Source organism: Puntigrus tetrazona, chromosome 23, assembly GCF_018831695.1.
Source record: "Puntigrus tetrazona isolate hp1 chromosome 23, ASM1883169v1, whole genome shotgun sequence".
NCBI classification, from domain to species: Eukaryota; Metazoa; Chordata; class Actinopteri; order Cypriniformes; family Cyprinidae; genus Puntigrus; species Puntigrus tetrazona.
The window spans coordinates 1,275,444-1,298,288 of NC_056721.1; the positions used below are offsets into that span (position 1 = coordinate 1,275,444).

At 37.2% G+C, this 22,845-nt stretch overlaps 2 protein-coding genes across 5 annotated transcripts in view; one reads left to right on the forward strand and one right to left on the reverse strand.

Moving 5' to 3' along the window:
* The first annotated feature begins 293 nt into the window (after positions 1-293).
* LOC122328339 (gastrula zinc finger protein XlCGF7.1-like) lies at positions 294-4,764 on the forward strand. 4 transcript variants are annotated; one of them, XR_006247786.1, is made up of 3 exons: positions 629-767; positions 1,336-1,445; positions 3,481-3,612. XR_006247786.1 is itself a non-coding variant. In XM_043223978.1 (2 exons), the coding sequence occupies exons 1-2, from the start codon at positions 500-502 to the stop codon at positions 4,191-4,193; spliced, it is 981 nt and encodes a 326-aa protein (XP_043079913.1). In that variant the 5' UTR covers positions 294-499; the 3' UTR covers positions 4,194-4,764. The 4 variants fall into 4 exon arrangements, 1 of the variants encoding a protein (XP_043079913.1); XR_006247784.1 differs by lacking the exon at positions 3,481-3,612 and adding an exon at positions 2,038-2,411 and having other exon boundaries at positions 1,336-1,600; XR_006247785.1 differs by lacking the exon at positions 3,481-3,612 and adding an exon at positions 2,038-2,411.
* A 1,913-nt stretch (positions 4,765-6,677) lies between these two features.
* Positions 6,678-22,845, reverse strand: part of LOC122329156 (nuclear pore membrane glycoprotein 210-like) — a 62,446-nt gene continuing 46,278 nt past the window's right edge. The window contains exons 28-29 of the mRNA XM_043225357.1: positions 7,026-7,186; positions 6,678-6,941 (exon numbers count right to left, since the gene is read on the reverse strand). Of these exons, the coding sequence (XP_043081292.1) occupies positions 6,678-6,941; positions 7,026-7,186 (425 nt within the window). The remainder of the gene's footprint in view (positions 6,942-7,025; positions 7,187-22,845) is intronic.

Here is a 22,845-nt window from a genome sequence, read left to right on the forward strand (position 1 = left end):
AAGACCTTGCCGTTTTGCATATTTATATTTGGCCTTATTAAATGTTATGCAATTTTTTAACTACAAGTCAGTTTATTGAACCATTTTCACATGCTTTATCTTGAAGCATTTCCTGCTGTCCTGTGGCTCTCTGTAATTTGTAATTTACCCACATTAAGCCCAAGTTTATTGATCTGGTATCTTTTTAAAAGACTACTAATATGTTATCCCTTTTCTCGCCGCTTCACGCTCCAGTCCAGCAGGAGGCGCTAAAACACGCACGGTTGTTTTCGCCAAACCCGATTAAACCTCAGAGGAAGATGTTCGGTTTCACCGCGATCTCTGTTGCGTTTGCTGTGACGCTGCATTAATACACACTTTTAGAAAGGTTGTTTCTGTAAAGCGAAAAATACCGTTTTGAATCGGTTCGATAAATACCTGTCATATTCTGATCCTCGTAGTCGTGACTAAGTTTTGAAGCAAGCAGGGAAATCTGGAAGGAGTATCATCTGTGGAAAAAATGGTGTTCGTTAAAGAGGAGAGTGAACCAGAACCCTGGAGAATAAAACAAGAGGAACCAGAACCCTGGAGAATAAAACAGGAGGAACCAGAACCCTGGAGAATAAAACATGAGGAACCAGAACCCTGGAGAATAAAACAGGAGGAACCAGAACCCTGGAGAATAAAACATGAGGAACCAGAACCCTGGAGAATAAAACAGGAGGAACCACAAAAAATAAAGCAAGAGGTACCAGAACCCTGGAGGATAAAACAAGAGGAACAAGGAGGTTGCTATTTATTCTTCATTTGTCATTAATAACTGTTTGGTACATTATTCTTACAAAACTTTCGACACAGGGTGTAAAAACAAGACTGTTCTGTTTCTGTTAGAAATGCGACTGACACAGAGTACATTGAATCAATTAAGATGACCTTAGTTTGTTTTTGTTTTTTTATCATAAAACTGGTCAATATACAAGTTCATTTTGAAATTCTGGCAATAGAATTGCCTTCTAGTAAATATTTGTTAACAATAATACTGTTAACAAATACAAATATATTATGCATATTCCTTTAAAAATAAAGGTGTATTAATATTTACAATTAATAGCTGTATTAGTATTGTTGTTACTGTAAAATGTTAACATATCTCCAGCTGCTCTGAGAGTATTGGCATACAGTGAGTGTTTTGTATTTGTCATTTGAACAGTATTTGTCTGTAATATATACAGTAAGATACTGTAAAATGTAAAAGTATTTTACCGTGAACAGCAAAGGATTATGGGGAAATAGGGTCACTACTGTATTTCCTCACTATTGTAAATCCATTTACAGTACACTACTTTAAACTTACAGTAGCGAACTTGCCCCGTGAAAAACTGACCAATGGCGATGGAGATTTCTTATTTTGTTTTGGAAGTGGCTATTAAAGGACGAATGAGAAACGTTGCACCGTTAACAGAAAGGTTAGTATATCGTTTCTGCTTTATGATATATTAAGACGTTTTCACGGGTCAAAAGCAAACTAACGTTTATTCATCGTGTTGTTTTTAATGTCGGGAGTTGGAGCGTTTTTTTTTTTTTTTTCTGAATGCTGCCAAAACACTGACAACATCGACGGGTAAGTTAGTTTCACCTATGCTAGTTGAAATAAACTTAACAAATAAACTTAAGTCTGGACGTTATCAGTAGCGTAATGTTAAGCTGTTATCAGTTTATGAAACACAAGCTTATTTTTATCGCAAAGTGATCAACGTGTATGATATATTATATTAAATTGTATATTTGCTGATGTTTTGAGGTTCAGACATGAACCTGAGAGTTCAGTGGAAATAACGAGAACGACCATAGTTGGCTAACAATGACTGTACAGCATCAAATATGAATTCATAATCATAGCAGGTCTGTTACATACAGACTTTACAAACATTCTTTTCTTTACAAAAGCTTCTCTTCATTACAGAAACACCTAGAGTCTATCATTACACATTTATATATCCACGTTTAAAACATTCATTTTATGATATGATTTATGCATTTTTTTTTTTCTGCTTGCAGGTTTATTTACCTTTGTGGCTTCAAACGCATCGAAAGTCACGGGAATTCTGGAAAGATGGTGCAACCTGAATCCCAATCGGTTTTGTCTGTGGAAATTACTGAAATGCAACTACAGCTCAAAAAATACATATTTTATTTTTATTTACACTACCTGTTAAAAGTTATTGAACACTAACAGTAAGAGTTGTATGTTTTTGAAAGAAAAGTCTCTTGAGTCTCTTCTGCGCACCTTATTTGCTGTTCAAAAACTATTAATATTAATATTATTATGTTGAAAACGGTATGTATCTGAATTAGAAATCTTCTGTAACATTCTAAATGTCTTTATCGTCCCTTGTGATCTATTTATTGCTAAATAAAAGTAGTCATTTCAATCATTTGTCATTTGTATTTTTAAAAAGACAATAAAAAAAGCATATTATCAGAACTAAAGCTCTTGAGTTATTGCGATTTTTATTTAATACTGTAAATAAAATATGGTAAAGACATTACTGTACTGTAAATTAAATTACAGTAATAATACTGTAACCATTTTAAAGTTATTTACTGGCATCTAGCTGTAGGTAAGTTACTGTAAAAGTTATTTTTATGACATTTATTATTGAAATCATGCCGCCTTTACACGTGATTTCATGCTTCCACAGATTTGTAGTTTATATATAATATATATATATATATATATTTTGGCTCTTAAGGTATCATAAGCTGTTGGTTTCATGAATATTAATAATGTTGGCTCAAACTGAATTGCTGAAATCAAAACGGAGATGATAACAGGTCAGCGCCAGCCAGTGAGATTAGTTCTGCAGTCCTTAAAGATACCCTGCCATAAAAAAAATATTCTTTAATGTTTTTATTTTTCTGTTGCGGTGTTTAAGCCAAACAATTAATCAACACTTACGATAAGTATTTTCTCCTTAAAAGGCAGTCCTAGAAATGCAGTTTAAAACATCCATTTTTTTGCTACAAAAAGCAATAACCAATCAAGTCAAGGGATTCTATCCTTAGCATAATATTACCTGTGCTCCAAAGCAGAGGCTCTAGTGAGAAGGCAGCCAGGTTATCTAGTATGTTATATTAAATAGCACATTCCTCCATCTCCGTCTGCAGAACGCGTAGTCCATGTGCATTAAGTATGCAATGCGGAAGATTCATTTTGCTTTCACACACACCACGTTTGCGATTGTGCGACATACACGTTATTTTGGTTTGACGCTTTTATTTTGATCGTTACTGAAAATGCTTGTTCGCATGCTCGACTGTGGATTCTTTGGTAAATCAGACAGTTTTGCAGCAAGATGGATTATGTGGATTATAGAAGAACAATATATGTATGATTCAGTCTCAAATTTAAAAAAATGAGTGAATTTGTTTCAAAAATAATAATTTGAAGATCAATGTATCTGAGTTACTGAAAATGAACCATTTTTCCTTTTATTTCAGAGCTGATTGAAGAAAACAAGGAGAACAAGGACCTCGAGGAGAAAATTCTTGTTAAAACTGGAGAAAAACCCTGGAATTGCTCTCAAAGCAAACCAAAAGATTTAAAGAAAAGAAAGGCCAATAAATCTTTGACCTGCTCTCAATGCGGAAAGTGTTTCCCAAACAAATGTCAGATTGAGATTCACATGAGAGTTCATACTGGAGAGAAACCGTTCACTTGTGATCAGTGCGGGAAGAGTTTCACTCAGGCGGCGAACCTTAAGAGGCACATGAACATCCACACTGGAGAGAAGATGTACTCATGTGATCAGTGCGGCAGAACGTTTCTGAGAGCTTCGGTCCTAAAGCAGCACATGAATGTTCATATGAAGAAGAAGCCACATTCGTGTTATTTATGTGGAAAGAGTTTTTCACGTCTGCCAAATCTAAAAGCGCATCAGAAAATACATAACGGCGTCAAAGAGCACATGTGCTTTGAGTGCGATAAGGCTTTTACTTCGCCGAACAGTTTAAAACAGCACCAGATGATTCACACCGGAGAGAAACCTTACAAGTGCTCACACTGCGACAGGAGATTCAACCACTCCACAAATCTGAAAAGACACGAGAGGATCCACACCGGAGAGAAACCTTATCCCTGCGCTGCATGCGGGATGTGTTTCAATCGTTCGTCTGCTCTACACAGACATGCAAAAAAAACCCACAGCGAGTAGATCATCTTCAGATCTTTCAGGTCTGGAGCTGCGTCCTCAACGAATGTGACGCAATGGCGCATCGTGCGGGAAAACATCTTGAGGAGAAGTCCATCCTAAGTGTTGTGACAAAGAAACATCTAAAGTTTTCACATCGGTAAAGTTCATCTTCACCTACAAAACTAGCAGAATCAGATCAAAGATGGAGGTCATCCCCTAAGGAGTCAAAAAGTTTAGCTTCATGATATAACCGAAATATTGTGATTTTCACGCTATGTTCAGTTGTCTTGTAACGCATGTGCATCACCTGTAGTTTGCAGGCTCTTTCATGAAAGAAATTATAAGCTTTTTACACACAATTCTTGTTCGGAAAGCCGAAGAAAAGGCTGTGATACTTTTTAAGAGAGACTTCAGATTTATTTTTAAAATGGTTCTTCGTTGTTTTTTAAAAGATTGAGTTGTTCTTCCAGTTGAGATGTATTTGGAAAACATAAATGCATGATATGTAACTGTTTCTCTCGAAGCAGGTATTAAACCTGCTCTGGGGCTATATTACGCAAGAAATCAGAATCAATAAACTCTTGTTAATGGCTCTGTTTTTGTGGGGGGAACCGAGGAAATGCTCTCGGCCTGTCAATTCACTACTGCTACATAAATATTTCATATTAGCAAAGACAGTAATGAAGCACATTGTACTTAAAGAGTCACGAAACCCCATGAATCCAATCGTTTTAACTTTTTTGCACTTTTATCATCTTCTAGGTTTAAAATCTTCATCGTGGTCACGTCACAATTCGTGCTGTGGCAACGGACTATAGAGAATGTGAAGCTGACGTCATGCCACGTAGAATTCTGGGAAACCGCTTTGTTCGCCCTTTTGAAAGGATCGCGCTGCATCACAGGCGTCGAGTTTAGGGCAGGATGTAGATTTTCTGTCATGATTGTGGAAAACGTCACCATTGTTTGTCATTCATGCTGCATTGAGATAAAGAACTTTTCTTCTTAAAGGGGTCATACGAGGTTTCAAAGACTAAAGTGTCAAACTCAAAGAGATATTCTTTATAAAAGTTAACACACCCCCCTAAAACAGCTCGTTTGAAATATTTGGCTTTCCAAAAGTTCTTACTTGCACAAACCCTTCATATTCTCTTCATAGACTTCACATTTGAATTGAGTCGCAAAGACCAGGATTAAGAACTACTGGTTAAGGCTTAAATATGTCAACTAGACAAAAGCAAGTAAACCGATTTTACATAGAAATTCATATTCAGCGAAGCTACTCCCACAACAATCACATCTTTACCAGAAAATGCTGTGACGTTCCCATCGATTTACAAGTGAAGACGAGAGCATCAGGAAGAGCCAAATCTGTAAAGCTCATTTTGCTCTCAGGCTCAGAAAGGTTTAAAGAAAAGAAAAGCTATGGAATCTCTTACCTGTACCTAATGTAAAAAGACTTTTAAAAGCAACGTGAGAGTTCATACTGGAGAGGAACTGTTCGCTTGTGATCAGTGTGTCATCAAGCCTTAACATTTTTGTGCGCTAAATACCTGAAGAAGCACATGGAAGTTCATACGAAGGAGATTGATTAAAACTACATTAGAAAACACACACTGGTGTGAAGGAGTGTGAGATTTTTACTTCAGCTGGACATTTGATGATTACACGATTATATCCCGATTTATATTCACAATAGTATTTGTGAATGCTTTAAATTGTTATTTTAATGTTGTAATTAGCATTTAATTGAATAGACTCTTTGAAACAGATGTTACGCGGCAGCATTAATTAAAATGAGAATATCTGTCACCACTTAGATTAACTATATAGCTGCACTGGAGTCTTAAAATATATCTAAATTACGACCTGTGCTTTCAACCAAATATTAATTCATGCGTTTATGACCTCGAGGTTAGATTATTGTAATGCTTTATTGGGTGGTTGTTCTGCACGCTTGATAAACAAACTTCAGCTAGTCCAAAACGCAGCAGCCAGAGTCCTTACTAGAACTAGGAAGTATGATCATATTAGCCCGGTTCTGTCAACACTGCACTGGCTCCCTATCAAACATCGGATAGATTTTAAAATCTTATGAATTACCTATAAAGCCCTGAATAGTTTAGCTCCTCAATACTTGAGTGAGCTCTTAATACATTGTAGTCCTGCACGTCCGCTGCGTTTTCAAAACTCTGGCCATTTGATAATACCTAGAATATCAAAATCAACTGCGGGCGGCAGATCCTTTTCCTATCTAGCACCATCTTTTTAACCTAGCCTACACATAACAACACTGACAACACTGATTGTGCCAGGATATGACTTTTACTGCACGTGAATGTCTTCTCTCCGGTGTAGATTCTCATGTGATTTTTTTTTAATCGAGAATCCCTTCTCACACTGTTCACACATGAGCGGTTTCTCTCCGGTGTGGATCCTCGTGTGAAGCTCAAGACTTGCTTTGACTGTGAATCTCTTCCCGCACTCATGTGATGTTGAAGTCCAGTTTTAACCGAATCTCTTTTCACACCGATCACATGCGAATGGCTTCTCTCCGGGGTGGATCCTCACGTGAATCTTAAGGTACTTGAAACTCTTCTCACATTTATCGCATGGGTATGGCTTCTCTCCAGCGTGGATTCTCATGTGTACTTTAAGATGTAGTTTTTCTGTGAAACTCCTCCCACACTGAACACACGTGTGCGGCTTCTCTCCGGTGTGACTTCTCATGTGTTTTTGAAGGTTTGATGATTGTGCGAAGCTCTTCCCGCACTGATCACACGTGAACGGCTTCTCTCCAGTGTGAACTCACGTGAAGCTCAAGATGATCTTTCCTTGAGGAAAATCATTCCACACTGAGTGCAGGCGAGTGATTTCTTGGCTCTTTTTGGCTCTTTTTTTCTTTAAAAAGGTCTTTTCATTCTTTGAGCTACTCAAAGGTTGTTCTCCAGGTTTGTCAAGATGTTCCTCCTCCACTTCACTCGGTTCTTGGCTCTCCTCGTTCTCTTCCATCAGCTCTGAAGTAAAAGAAAAAATATGAAATGAAGTAAATGTAAGCCCTGAGGAGGCTTTTGAAAACTAAATCACTTGGACCAAAGTGTATCTGTTTTAAAAGTATTGATTTGGCAACGGTTATAAAAAAAAAATATGTGTGTGTATGTATGACATGACACATTTAAAAACAGAGTATCACTTGTCTTTTGATTTTATTAACATTTATTATCAAGGCATTAAGAGATGTTTCTTCTGGTCAGTCTCTGTACAGTACAGCATAGTTTACTGTACTTGGTCTACAGTCTTCTTCTGAGAAGATCCTGCTGAAAAATACTTAACCTTGAATCATTTTCACGCAACAGCTACCTCTGCTGCTGAACAAGTGAAGCAGCCACGCATATTAAACCTATGTTATTAACAATTTAATATTCTGTTTTTATTTGTTCAGAAATGTTTACTCGTGAGCAGTTGCATTCCAAAAAGCAATCCTCAAAAGTTGCTGCATTAGAACGGAATACAAATCAGGCGGCATGTTTATTGAAGAGTGGTTTATCCAATGTGTGTGTTTTTAAAGGGGAATGCACAAAAAAAAACAACTGCGACAGTAAGTCTCAATCTCAAAATCCCAGATCTGAACCAAATGGAAGGTTGAAGTCTGTTTTAACAGCAAAAAGAGATGCACTAACCATGCATAGCGAGCGTGTGCGCGTGTAAAAAAACAAGTAAAATGACAAAACTCGCATTCCCTGTATTTCTTACAGAGGTGAGATGCTGAGATTATTTACTGAGCGCACAGAGAATGTGGTACATCAAGAGGGCGAGATTTGAGATCGCTTTGGGACAGGCTCCAGCCAGCAAACGCACTAATCCTTATCACTTTATGCACACACTAAACATGAAACAGAAGGATTCGTCATGCACTGCTTTATTTTTCCTTCAGAGCTGTATAATCATTTAAGCTGCAAATGTGTTTATGCGTGAACTCTTCCTTCAAAAGCTGCATTTGTTCGCAGTTCTGACCCGTAGCCGTTTACAAAAAACACGCGGCGATGGGCTACTTTACACGTTTAAATGACAAAGGTCATCATTTAGTTTTACTTTACGTTTTAAGGGTCTGAATTTAATAAAACAGCTGACGTCGGCAGAGAATCCATTTGCTCTTAAATGACCCTCATCGCTTTCCAGGAGTAATAATTGTGATGTTAAAAGACCTTATTTGTGATTTTGTCGTGCGTTCAAAGGACGGATGTGAGAGAAAGGCAGTGCTCGTGTGTAACTGTGCCATCGATCAAAGCTACTGTTAGAGACGCATCAAAGACCGAATGAGACAAACACAGAGACGGAGGGAGCCAGGAGCGGAGCGAAAAAGATAAAGACGGCTATTACAGAAAGCCAAAAAGCAATTCAATATACACTCTTAACAAATAAAAGCTCCAGTGTCATATATGAACATTTTTGGTTCCCCAAAAAAGTGAACAGTTCTTTAAATAAACCATTTTTTTTACTTAAAATAGCATTTTATGGATTTTCACATTTCTTCGTGGAGCCATCGGTGCCAAGAAGCTTTATTTCTGAGATTTTAAATTCTGAATGAATCAAACCCATGCTGTCTCTCTGTGAGAAAAGGTTCTAATATTAAGATATCGCACTATACTTGTTTTTTTTTAAGGTGAGATGTTAATGCATACGTTTATTTATCAGTGCTGCGCTTCAGCCAAATAAAAGCTACGCCTACACCCATGTTTCTTGCGTTAATTTATTTTACCACTTAAAATGTATTCGGTCTTGTTATTGCTACTTGATTTATGCATTAAAGAGAATTTCATTTTGCCTCTCACCGTTTTTTTTTCTTTATTTCACACCTTTCCTGACTATGCACTGAGATCACGAGGTTACTGCCAAAGAAAAACTTCAACGTCTTATGCAAATTACACATAATAAGCTGTGCCGTGTACCCTCCCGTGAAAGCGGGGAAATGGGGGCCATTAGGACACGAGTCGGGCCTGAATTGCGAGAATCACTTTTGAGAGAGAGCGAGAGAGAGAGAGAGATCGCTTAAATACATGAAAGTGTAAAGTGATTAAAAAGGTATTGGGTTGAGGGAATTGAGTGGAATGCATAGCTTGAGGAAGTTTCTAGGAAATGTGCATCTGAAATGCACATGCGCCGCCAAAATAAAGCGCGTTCATGATTTTATTACTTTTACTGCAATTATCAGAGACCACGGTATTTCAAAGCTTCAATAATGCAAGTGCATTTCATGGTAAATTATAAGACGCTTTCGTCTTATAGAGTGTAGGAGGGATGCTGTGGAAAGATTTAGAAAGAGAAAATGTTAAAACATACAGAGACCTGCTTGTGCCTATATATATATATATATATATACAGAAGTATAACATCAGTCGCTCTTTGTTTTGAGTCTCTGGCCCATGATAGAGAGAGACTTTTTAGAGTTGAGAAATAACAACAAACAAAACACCGAGCGATATAATATTTTTTTAATTCGCAGGGTTCTGAGTTTCCATGCCCTTGCATTTACTTTAATGAGAATATGGTATATTTCATCAAGAATCGATTGATGTTAGGATTGTACCATTCACACACATACCAAAGATGTATAAACTATTCAGTAGTTATTCATGATGCCATTTATAGTCTGCAGATTAACAAGCATGACAGTCGAACATGTGGGTTACAGACATGATATGGAATTATGCAATAGGCCGATGTTTGATATGAACAGGCAGTCTCTGTGCCATTCACGAGTGCTGAAGAATTGAGTCCTGTGATGAGGAGGTCAAGAGGTCTCAGGAGGAAGTCTGCTTTTAGCTCGGTTTTCTGAGCAGATGCTAGTATAACCACATTTACCACATTTGCTGTATCAACATTATATAGAGAAAAAAAGTGCACCAACTTCTCTCTTCTCAAGATCTCTTTTTTTGGAAAGAAACACACATAAATAAGACTAACAATCAATGTTTAATGTTCAGGAATTTTTTTTTTCAATCGTTTGTTTTCATTCAAAAAACACCATTATTTTACAGGAAAAGGTTCATTCTTTTATTTTACTGACAGCATATTTTAATATGTTTGTATATATTTTAAGTCGCCATGTGGTCATGTAACAATGTCGCGTTTCACTTCTATTCTCGTGAGGCAAATAAAGAAAAACATATACACTGTAATTATGAAAGTTATTTTCATTAAAATAACTACTGATGTATGACAAGACAATCTAAATATCTAAAATGTTTATTGCAGCTTAATATAAATCTAGTATAAGGCCAGCATGGTATAGTATGACCGTGTCAGTCTCCAAATCTAAAGAATAATGTAATCCGTGCAGTGAAGACTTTTGGCACAATGCAGTAACAATGACTGTTATTGAGTCGTTCATAGATTCGTTCAGATTGATTCCCTCCGAAACAAAGCAGAATGGCTCACTGAATCACTGATTCGCTATTCGTTTAAAAACACAGATTCATAATGAATCGCCGGGATTTATTTTTTGCTGGGTACTGACAGTATGTCTAAAATGTAAGAGATGATGTTTGCTGACTTTGGCAACTTGCTTCTAGCAAATTAAAACTGACCGTAAGATTCTGTTTAACATCCTCTCTTAAGGTTAAAAAACTGTCCTACACTGCTCAACTCGTGCATACTGGCTTGCTTGTGTCCTTCGGCTGTCCGTGTTAATTTGTTCAATATTTCCAAACAGTCTCGCTGTGTTTTTTTCATCAACCAAAGCCAGTTGCGGGTGCATCTTCCTTGCTTCGTGAAGTTAGTATTGGTAGTATTTCAGTATCGAAAATAACTGTATTTTTTGGCACAACTGCTATCGGGTAGGTTTAGTGTTGGATTTGGTGGATTTCCAACATTAACTTTTAGTAACAGTCCACAAAAAATCTATCCTGAACCGCCACAATCAACGTAATAAAATGTGCCAGGGTTCATGTATTGAACCTGTGTTTTGGCGGCACTCAGTGGACATTTCTCTGTCAAACTGTGCAAAAGGTGCAGTAAGATAAGTAAAAAAGTGCACAGAGTTATATATTTTCACGAGACCCAGTTGGTTTCTACATACATTTCAGAGCTTGTTTAAGAGGTCTGTGTACTCTTTTGAGACCCAGCCTTAAATGGATTCGCATGATGCATATTCATTAGTGTTTTTCTTTATTCAGAAGGGGTTTGTTCATTCAACTCTCCACTGACCTCATCAAATGTTTGCTCATTTCCACCAATTTTACATAACTCTGACAGCCTTTCCCTTAACTTTAATTAGCAATTTTCACAGTAAATATACTAATCGTGTTACTCGTAGATCAGAGGTTGTGCTGTGAATTTTTTTGCCAATTTATGAGTCCAGTCCTCTGAAATCTCCACAGATTAGCTTCTAGTTTGCATGCATTAATGGAAGAGCCAATTACAGCTCATGCGGTTTTGGGCTGGATAAGCAAAACTGATAACAGAAACGGAGAGAGAAGAGAAGAGTTAAAAACCAAAATACGAAACCTGACAAAGATCACTGGGGGAGCAGGAATACTGAGAATCCCGTTAAGACTCCAATGGGCTCAATTATTAATGTTGTTCTTCTGTAAACCATATGGAGCAACAGAATATGAACGGACGCATTTACATATTTCCTTTAATCAAGGATCAATAAAGTATATGTATCTGTTTGATGTCTGCCCTGAGATCAGTGGATTGGTAAAAAATTATGGATTTCAATTCGTGTGAATGAATCATGCATGTACCGATGTGAGTGAAATATTAATTACTGGGTGCTTCTGCTGTTGCATTTTCATTTACGTTTAGTCTTTAAAAAAAAAGCTGATCGGTCATTGCTCTATTTGGATGTTTAAAGTGTAGCATGAGTGTAACGTCACTAGTTTGTCTGTGTGTACTGAGCAGAATTAGTGTTTGCAATTGCAATTGTAAAACTATATATACTTCAGGAAGTTGGTTGTATTTCCTTCTCTTTAATTAAAACTTTAAAGAGCAAGTGAATCATAGAAAGAATTCGAAATTCCATTACGCTTATCATCGTGTTGCGTCTTTTACCCACAGAGAGGAGTCGTTTGAAAATCTGGGCTCATCGTTATTTTGCTATTAATCTTCGAGTTGAAATTGGAAGCTTATCATATGAAATTGCGTTTATTGCAGTTTGCAGTTATTTTCCTTGTTTGACTAGTGGTTTCTTTTTAGTGAGGAAGGAAGTATTTGGGTTAGTTTCACTTAAAAAGGCTTTCGGAAAGAGCAAAACCTATTATCTTTGCGAAGTTGTAAGTTTAATTACAACATTCAGTGGCAACACGTTACAATATGCACACTAATAAGCATTAATGCTTAACTAACGCACAGATAATGCTAAACTAATGTATAAATCCAAGCTATTCATTAATGATTGCCACAGTAGCAGTCTGTCTGGTTAATATATATGTTCATTTAAGAACTGTTATCAATTTAATACATCATTATGGATTACTGCTTAATACTTATTTTATTAACTAATAGTGTTAATACACTTGTTAATTACCATAGTCAGCCAAAGCCTTGCATTTCAAGATATAATATGCATTAATATTTGAATAATCACTGCGTCATTTGTGCAAATTCATGTGTAAATTACTACAATTACTAAATGATGAGTTAATAATGATGTAAAGTCACAACATAATGATGTATGTGCAAGCTATCAGCTAATAATTAATTAATGACCATCGCTGTTTATGAAATTTGTTTCCTCAAAGAACCTAAATTGTTCACTTTTAAGACGTTACTGCTGTGATCAGTAATTAATTGGTTATTCTTTATGAATTTGTCATAGATTACAAGTACAATCTTGCTTTTCTATTAGTTCATGGTGTTAAGTGTTAATGAATTGCTACCTATTTCTTCCTGCATAGTTACTTGTTAACAACTGACCATTATTCTAAAGGGTTTGAAAATTGCACACAACAAGTTTATTAGGTCCATGTCACACAGTGTGATCTCTCATTCCCAACACAGGCGGCACAGGTGCCCTGGAGTTACCCTCAAGTGCAAAAGTGAATCTGTGTCTGTGCATGAGCTCTCTGATAAACTAGTCATTCTTTCTGGGTGCTGGTGTAAGCTCCAGACCTCCTGTGACCCGGAGGGCAAGTGGTTTTAAGAACGGATGGATGGAATTGTGAAAAGTTAAAGAGCTATCCACTTGGAGTTTTATTTGCCTTGGAAATATGAATGCAATACATGGTCGGTTCGCTTTGGTAGTTCAAAATGAGCAACCATTTAGTGATAAATTTGAGCAGAGTAAGAAGTCTTTGTGTGGACTTGACCTGTCCAAGTTAGTTTAGCTGTGATAGCGTCTAAACAGCCAGTCATCCTGAGCCAAATGTTCACTGCAAGCTGTGTCCAGGATCCAGGAAGAGGCGCTGTCACATTTATGTTCCCGTTTTTATCTCATTTGATAATGTCCCTGTGTTATCTGTTCTTCATGTGACCTAGTTTTACTTAGTTACCTGATTAGTTTATTCATTTCACCTGATGCTAATACCCTCGTTGAGGCCCGGTCTGTTCTGTCTTTGGTTGTCCGGTCACTGTGATCCTGTGCAATTATTAAGTTAAAATAAGAAGAACGCTGTTCTAGGTTGACAGGAGCCTACTATCCACGCTAAAGGTTAATGCTTTGTTTCTTTCCCTGGTTGAAGGATAATAGATTGGGAAGCATGTGCTGGTGGTCAGGTTTTTGCCACCGTAGGTTGAGCTGGAGACAGAAATGCCCTCTCAACATCAGAGCACATGTGACACAGGCTATTGCTTCATCATAGGCCACATCTATTCTGGATATATGCTTTGTAGCTGGTCCTCTCTGGATGTGCTGTCCCTCAATGCTTTCAGGCCCTCTAACCTTCTTGTCACTGGGCTATTAGTATGCTTGTAATTTGTTATCAAATTTGCTGTTGACGCTGCAGGCTTATTCATATTCACTTGTGTTTTGGACAGATGTTACCACGTATAGCTAGTTATACTACGCGGACTTGCAACTATGCATGTCTATAGTTTTATGTGCTTTTATATGCTTATTAGGTGCTGTGTTTTCCTTCAGGGCAGTGCTTGTTCATTCTTGCTTGATGTGTAAATTCAGTATGCTCATTTTTTTTAGCTGTGCCTATTAGCTATGAGCTGTCCTTGTGGGTGTCATTACTGGTTGGGAATGTCTATTTTTCTACCCCAATACCTGGTATGTTTTTTGTCCTCGGCTGGGCCGATCTTCATTGCTCTTCATTGCTCTTCATTGCTCATGGTGAGAATGTTCCCACAGCAATTTTCTTCGCAACATGAGAGAACGCTCGATACCGAACATCTCCAATTACTGTTGTACCCTCTATTCCCCCGAGAGGTGGAAGGAGACATGGTAAAGACCGCCATGCTCAATGCTCCATCAGTAGTGCAGCGTTGAGCCTCATATTCTGACATAATTGCCACTATCATCAATTGGCGAGACAGCGAGACAACGTCGGATGTCACTGGTGTTATCCTATAAGACTTCAAAACTTTTATAGAAGGAGGAGCTCCCCACAATGATTGCCTCGAAATGTCTCATTGCCGCTTTTAAGGAAGTAAGGTTATGACAGTAACCGGAGATGAGCCGTTGCTATGGCAACAACTCTGCAGCTAAATCTAGGTAACTCAGCAGTCCATGTATGAGGAACAAGGCCCAGTGAAAATAAAAATTAACAAGAATAAATATTGCCTTGTTTATGTATTTATGTTTGGCATGAGATATATATGAGATCTGCAAAGGAAGAAAAAAAGTTTGCCAAAAGAGCAGCAGAGACAACATCTAGCATCAGCAAAAGCGTCAGTCTAACATGACCCTTCCTAAACCCCTAATATTGTGGAAAGGTCACAAGCGGTTGATCTTCTCAGCGCAGAACAGAGATTAAACACAGACTTTGAATGCTGATTGGTTGAAGTTTTGCTTGAAAACAAATCGCTTTTGTATAGACTTCACATACAGATCGTCGAAATAAATAGAAAATAGATACCCAGGTCTGCTCCATAACAGAAGATCTGATTCAAATCTGAAATTGCACAGATGGATATTATTCTGTTTTTACTTTTCATTGTGTTTCCATTTTTTTTTTTGTAAGAGAGTATAGCCATTTAAAGAGAGTATAGCCATTTGTAAAGAGTATAGCCATATTAGGAGCCATTTAAATAGCCATTTTGTAGACTGTTTTTAATTGATTGAGATTGTAAGAAAATGAGTGAGTGGATTTTTATCATTACAGGCTGGTTGGTTTAATCACACATCACACATCTGTGTTCAAACACCTTAATTAAAATGGTGTTTGCTTAAAAGATCCCCTTTAATGGTTTGTTAATGGTGAGAATTGGACCTTAAAATGAAGTGCAAGCTCAGGAAAAGACAAACAGTTTTACTTTATATTTAACACTGGGTGATCGCTGACAAGCTAAGAAAAAAAAAAAGAGTAAATCTCTGGGTAATGACGTCTCCAAAAGCTAATTGAAACCAGTTAAGTAGATGAAACAGGATGTGTGGGTCACACAGAAGCCCTGTTGTTTAAATGAAGGCATACACAAAGCCTGATTACTGACAAATCTGGTCGTGTAGAAGTAGCATACTTCAAGTTTATTATATTAAGCATGCTTAGCAAAAACTAAAAGTGTACTGAATTGGCCCGATTAAGTACATAAATGTTTACTTTTAAATATACTTAAAGTATAACAGTACACTTGTACTTTGAGTACAATCAATGAAGGAAAAAAAAAATATTAACATTATGGTGGTCAATGTTCACTTCATTTGGCTTCTTGACCTTTGACTCTTGTTCGACTACTGGAGTTGAATTACAGCAGTTAGACAAGCCAAAAGAAACACTGGTCAGGTATTGGTTGTTTTTTCTTTTTATCAATTATAGCATCTTTCCTTCAAGGGCTAGAATTTTCTGCATAACCATAGACCTTTTAGCAACCCCTTCGTAGCGTTGTTTTGACTTAATTTAACTTCACTTAATTGACTTAATTTTTTTCATGCTACTTTACAATTTCATTTGATATATAATAATTATAATATATTGAATTAATTGAAACAATTCAGTAAATATAGTGACTCATTTTTTACACTGTGTGTTTTTTCGGAAATTCAACTGTATACTAAAGAAGTATACTAATACACCAGGACTTTTTAGCAAGGGTAATGTTAGCCCCAAAACATATTATCGAGGTGCACAGAGCTGAAACAGGCTACAAAAGCACTGCTAAAGATCTAGATTTGAGACCCTGTCCTGCAGGCACACAACGTCGATATTTTGTTCAATTTTGGTTGTGACGTCAGGTGAACAAATTTAAACTTAAATTCAGCGTCTAACGTCTAATGTTAAATTAATGTCCAATAAAGCACTTCTTCTTCTTCTTCTTTCACAGATGTCTAGACCCCTTTGAAACCATAGCTGGGCACTGCCCTGAAAATACTTAACTAATATTAGCTATTTTTCTGCTACTTATATAATCACCTAAGCTGTCCATCACACTCAAATATGATACGCCTCTACGCACCTTTTCTGTCTGAATTATGTTTATATGGAAAGCGAGACAGCTCTTGTAATGCTAGTTAATGACCTCCTGCTTTCTGCTGACTCAGGAGCCTTAAACGTTCTTCTTCTTTTGAACTTCAGCTTAGCATTTAATACCATCTGACATCACATACTTTGCAACTGCCTTTCAGCATTTGCTGTCGCCGGCACATTCTGGGTTAGGTGAGAATATGAATCTTTTCTGCTTTCACAAATGCATGCATTTAACGAAATCGTTATCGACCTGATGCATAAAGCAAGTGATTTGCAACACAGTGTCTCCACGCGAGGTGAGCAGCATTGAAGTCCATTCATTTCAAGTGCTTCTCAAACACACTCGCCAGAAAGGGAGCGCAATCGGTTTTTAATTAGTTGAGTCATGTTGAGTCATATTAAACAAAATGCTAGACTTAAAGTTAAATGGAATCGTAATAATTAATTGCAGAAGTGCAAATAAAAGGCCTACATGCATGGATTGCATCGATGAGCCAATCGGGCGCATCTTACAAATTGAAAAAAGTCGTTCGAGATGACTTTCATTGTGCACACAGCTATTTATATGGCCAACTTTTTGAAGGTGCCAAAACAGAAAAGGGACAGGCAAAACAACTCTTGATAGATGAATGTAGATTCAGATTTAGACAGAGAGAAGACAACAAAGTTATATGTGTTTTATTAATAATGCACAACTTTTCATTTTAGGCAGCAACTTGCCAGAAAGTCAGGAGGAGTGCATTAGAGGTTCTACTTGAAGAGGATGACAAGGCTCTGCAGGGGAATGTGATTCCAGTGCTACCGGCTTGTCATTTTGTTTTGAGATTTGACAGAAAACCTAACCTACAGAGGAATGCCCTTAATTCCCACATCTGAAGACCCTGCTCTGTAGTTTTTGGAGAAGAGTGACACGTTATTCGTTCTTTACTACCTTTCCTCATCTTACAAGTGTGCTCAAGCATTGTCTCCCCTTCATGAGAGGTTTCACGTTCTCTCGGGAAAAGAAGACGTGCTGATTTTTCTTCAACGTTTTTAGAATAACGCATTGATGCTGATACGCTGTTCTGCTGAAATAAAGCAGCAAATAACTTGCAATTAAATGTATTACACAGTTTAGTTGACTCGTCACTTTCGGATAAAAACATCTGCTAAACACACAAGGTCAATGTAAATACTGTTAATGTAGCTCTTTCTATGATAGAACATATAGAACAAAGAACTATGTATATTGAATTCAATATGTACTTTCTTTTTATTCATCATGATAAAGTTTTGGAACAACTTGAGTAAAGTTAAATGAGGACAGTGGTAAAGTTTGAATTCTAGATTAAATTGTGTTTAGTTGCGAAATTGCTGGAAGGAGAATATCGATGCGACCGTGGCGGTAATACCGATCTATAACATTTTATGTAGATGACAGATTATGTCATGTATTTGTAATCTATGTATCAAATATCTGTATCGAAATCTCTCAAATTTCACAGTCTGCGTATTGTTAACATGTACTATTAAAAATAATAATAATGTATAACTAATTGTGTTTCTGACTTGGAATTTGTGACATCATAATTGATGAATACTGACTTACTTGAGTTTTTCCAAATACACTTGAAGTTTGTAGTTTTGAATGGATCTTCTTCAATGAATGTGAGCAATAAAAATGTGGATGCATAGATCCACACTTCTAAAATTGCATGCCGTTCGGCATTGATGGTAGACACAATGGGATGCAGGGTTTGTTATGGAGATTAATAGATTCTGTTCAGATCACCCGCACCTGTTCATTAAATGTTCTGAGCTCTTTGAACAGGCTGAGAATCAGGAAATGATCCTGCAAATGAAAAGGTCGTTAGCCAAACCTAATGGCGAAACCCAGTTTTATATAAAACCAATGAATCTAAATACAAAATGATTATATCTAATTATATCGATCCCCAGCTCCTCTTTACTTGTGTGTTTTCTTGTGGGTTGCTATTCTGTCTTTACCAGTGTTTCCCAGCCGAGATCCTTGAGGCACACCAACGCTAGACGTTTCCTAACTCTTTCTAATCAAACACCCGATTCAATTAAGTTCATTAACAGAGGCTGACATGAGAGAAATCCAAAATGCGTTACGCCTCCAGCAACATGGTAAAGAAATGCTGGCCTAGACTATTCTGTTTTATCTAGAATGAGAACTTGTTCCTTTGCTCCTCCTCAAATACCGAGCGTTTGAAGCAGCGTGAAGAGAAAACCTTTAAAATGTAAATTCTGTGTAAGAGGACACATGTGTACTGCTGATATAGAGGGTGTTTCCTGTGGACGGTTTGATGAATGAATGTGTTGATGTGAAATAGCTAGCGTTTATTATGATTTTGTTCAGCCTATGCTAATCTGGCAGCAAAATTTCAAGAGTAAAATGACACTGAGATACATTCGAAGACCTGCTGAATGCAATCTTTTCCTGAACAGAAAGAGATATTCATCTAGTATTCTAACCCTTCGTTGCGCAGAATCAAGCAAAAAAAATGATACGCTCCCTAAAGAATTAATATAATCCATTGTTTCAAATGAGAAACAGTGGTGTTTAAACACAGGCACAAGCATAAGCAGAGTTTCTATTTGGGCTATAACATGCGTTTGCTGCATGTTGATTTCTACAATGGCTGAAATATGCATGCTCACGAATCCTCTCATTAGCAAAAAAAAAAAAACCCATTCATTAATCTAATTAAACCCAAATTAATCACACATCACAATTAGCTGAGAAATGACTAAAATATTCTGCATAGAGTATAGAGTAGAGCAGACTATGCTTGCTTTAGTTAAAAATAACCGTTTCGGGATCATTTATTCTGGCATTGAATGCAAATTTTATGAATGTAGTCACAAAAAAAAGTAACTAGTGATGTAACTTTTGAAATAAAGTCATTTAATCACATTTTCAGAGTAACTCGCCCAACGCTGTTGGTGACGGCGAGGGTTCTGCTGGTTCTGAATGAGTGCCACACTTGGCTGAACACCCGTGTGCGTGACATCTCATCTTTTTTCTACCTGCCTTCATATGAAGAGGCGACAGACCGTCTTGCCCGTCGAGCCCCTCTCTCACAGCGAGAGGAGAACACACACAGAAAGAGAAAGAAAGAGATTGATGTTCACAGCAGCATTCATCAAAGTATAGACCTGAATGTACAATGCAGTTCATGTTCTCATCCTACCTGTCCACGCTGAAAAAAAGAGCAGCTTCCTTAAAGGTTTGAGAGGTATATGCTTCAAATAGTTTATTTTTGTAAATACAAAAAAAACGGTTGCAAACCCCCGTGTTTTTTTGCGAAATTAATTATGATAAAATGAACTTTTATTTCACGTCATATAAATTCAGGCCTATTTTATTCTCATAAAGTGGTTTTGCTAATAATATGCTAATAATAATTTAAAAATGAATGAATACGAATGAATATCGTAATGTCTCTCATCAACTGTAAAAGGAAGAACCATTTAAGCAGTGTCAAGTCATTTCATCTTTTAATTTCTGAATGTTTTTATGAACAGTACCTTTCAGAAATGTGCCACAGAGTCACACTACTAATTTTGTGCTTAATGCTTTGGGAGGCCTGCCATTAACTGCCAAACTAAGACTAACTGCTCGGCTTATCTGAGCTCTGTTGGCGTTCCCTTCTGTTGGGACTGGGTCATAAACATTCACTGTCATGGAGATGCCATGTGCAAGCGTCACATGGGACTCCCTGCACTCATATTAGATTTGCCTTAAGCTCACAAATACTGAGAATTATGGAGGACGGTCTCATTGTGTTCATGTTCCCGACAGAGGTCATTCGGTCAAGGGTAGTGTTAGTTGAATATGCCATAAGGAACTGCTGACGTACAGTCTCATCTGTATCTGAGATGTCATGAGATCCACAAGCCTTGGATTTCTTTAACAACTGAGGCAGTGTTTGGTTCTGTTTGTAAAGATCAAAGAGTGCATCATGGCTTCTCCATAAATCCAGTTTATGCCTATTGCTTTCATTGGAAACATGGTTTAAACTTCTTTGTCTACAAATAAATAACTCCCATTTGGTTTAAATAGTGCTGTTGCTAGCGTGTGCAGTAATAGCTTTACTGACTGTATGTGAAATATGTAATATGATGTATATATACTAATAAACAGCCAATATGCTAGTAATGTGCATGCTAATAAGCAGCTGGATAAAGAAAGGGTTAACTCAAAAATAATCATACTTTCATCATTTACTCACTCTCTTATGAATTTCTTTGTGCCGAACAAAAAGGAAGATATTATGAAGAAATTTTGTGGTAATATTAATATAACTACATGGTTAGGGTTTGATTTAGGGTTGATTGCATATAATTACGCATAATTTATTGTTAATACAATAGTAAGTACATATAACACATACCACACAATAAAGTGTTATCAAATTTAAGGTCATTTGAGGGGGAATCATATGTTTTGTTTTTGTCTCTAACACTGCTTCATTTTCATGATCCAGATTTCTAGTTGAACTTTCTAGAGTTTATGTAACCAATCATGACCTTAATTCATATCTCGTCTGCTTAAAACCGTTATGCTGCACCGAGAAAGATGCAAAAGAGGGTCTTGTTGTTGTTGCAAAGCAAACAAAACCTCCATTTGGAGCGATGCTTCAGGACATTATATTGTACAATACGTTTTATAGAGAGATCCAGTGTCAAGTACTCTACAAGGCAGGGGTCAGTTCCTGTGGCCTTAATCAACATTTTTGCTGCGTAATTTAGTTTCAAGAATGTCAAGGGTACTTTGTGTTCTCTCATTCAACACGTCACAAAACAAGATGCGACTGTATTCTAACACTGTGTGAAATTTTAGTATACAGCTACAAAATCTGCCTAATTTGCGCCAAATAAGCAACATTAGCTACAAAACAAGCAGCCACAGTAACAGAGGGAGAAATAAGATTTCAAACTGAAAGCTTTTATTAGAGTTTAATTTTAAAGTCAAGCATTTTCCACAGTTTTGGCGTCATCTACAGATAACACCTGTGTGAACACTATTTGTTATGGAGTTGATTGGAAGTTATTGTGTAGAATTATCACAAGTCAGCAGAACTTCATTACGGATCACATCACAGCATGCGACACCCAAATCTCTACAGTCAGAAAAACTGAGGTAATAATGTGGGAATGGGAAGAATTCAGTCCGATCCTTTCAAACTGTGAGGAATTTGATTAATTTATTTGTTTGATTTTTATCAGACGAGGCATTTATCCTTTGGCATTATGTGAGCATTACAGACGGCGTTGGGTAAGGCTTTTCTTGGAATCTTTAAAGTCGAAGCAGCCGTTATAGTCAAAGGCGAGCGTTAGTGACAGCCGTGAGAGGGAATTACGAGTCTGAATAACCCTTGAAAGACCGAAGGAAAGGAAAGCAGAGCACCCTCAACCGTCATTGAGACAGAGCTGATTGAAAGACGCCAGATTTGAGAGGCTCCTGAGATACATGCGGAAGCAGCAGCGGACGGCACAAAAGCCCTTGTTAAAATAAGCTTCCTGTCAGGAAAATAAAAACAGGCTCTCCTAAGCCGGTTTTGCATTTATATAAGGATTTAAGATCTAGAGTGCTGTAGATCTATTACATCACAAAACACCTCCACCTCCAAGAATATAGAAACGTTCTTCATTAGGTCCAGCACCTCAGTCAAAATGCTGATTTATGCTTCATGGATAGCATGTTTCCGATGTAGAATGAAATGCTTCCTGATTCTCGACCGGTTCTGTTATTACAAGACGATTGCTGTTATGTGTAATGCAGTTACATAAACCGGAGCGCTCCGTAGATTGCATCACGACGCTGACTGCTCCATTTTCTCTTTTTATTTTAATTTTGGCTTTCTCGCCGTTTTACAGACAGGAGACAGGAAACGAGACAGGAATAATTTTTGTACGTCACATACTAAATCGTTTTAGAAATGGGTGAAAGAAATGACAGAAATGTTGAGGAAGAAGATGATTGGCGTTAAAGCTCAAACTGGCTTCTAAACAACTACAGCAAGATCAGATCTTTAAATCGAAGAAAGAAGATTCAAAATTCTTTACATCAATAAGGGTCACTGTGTGTGAATATACTG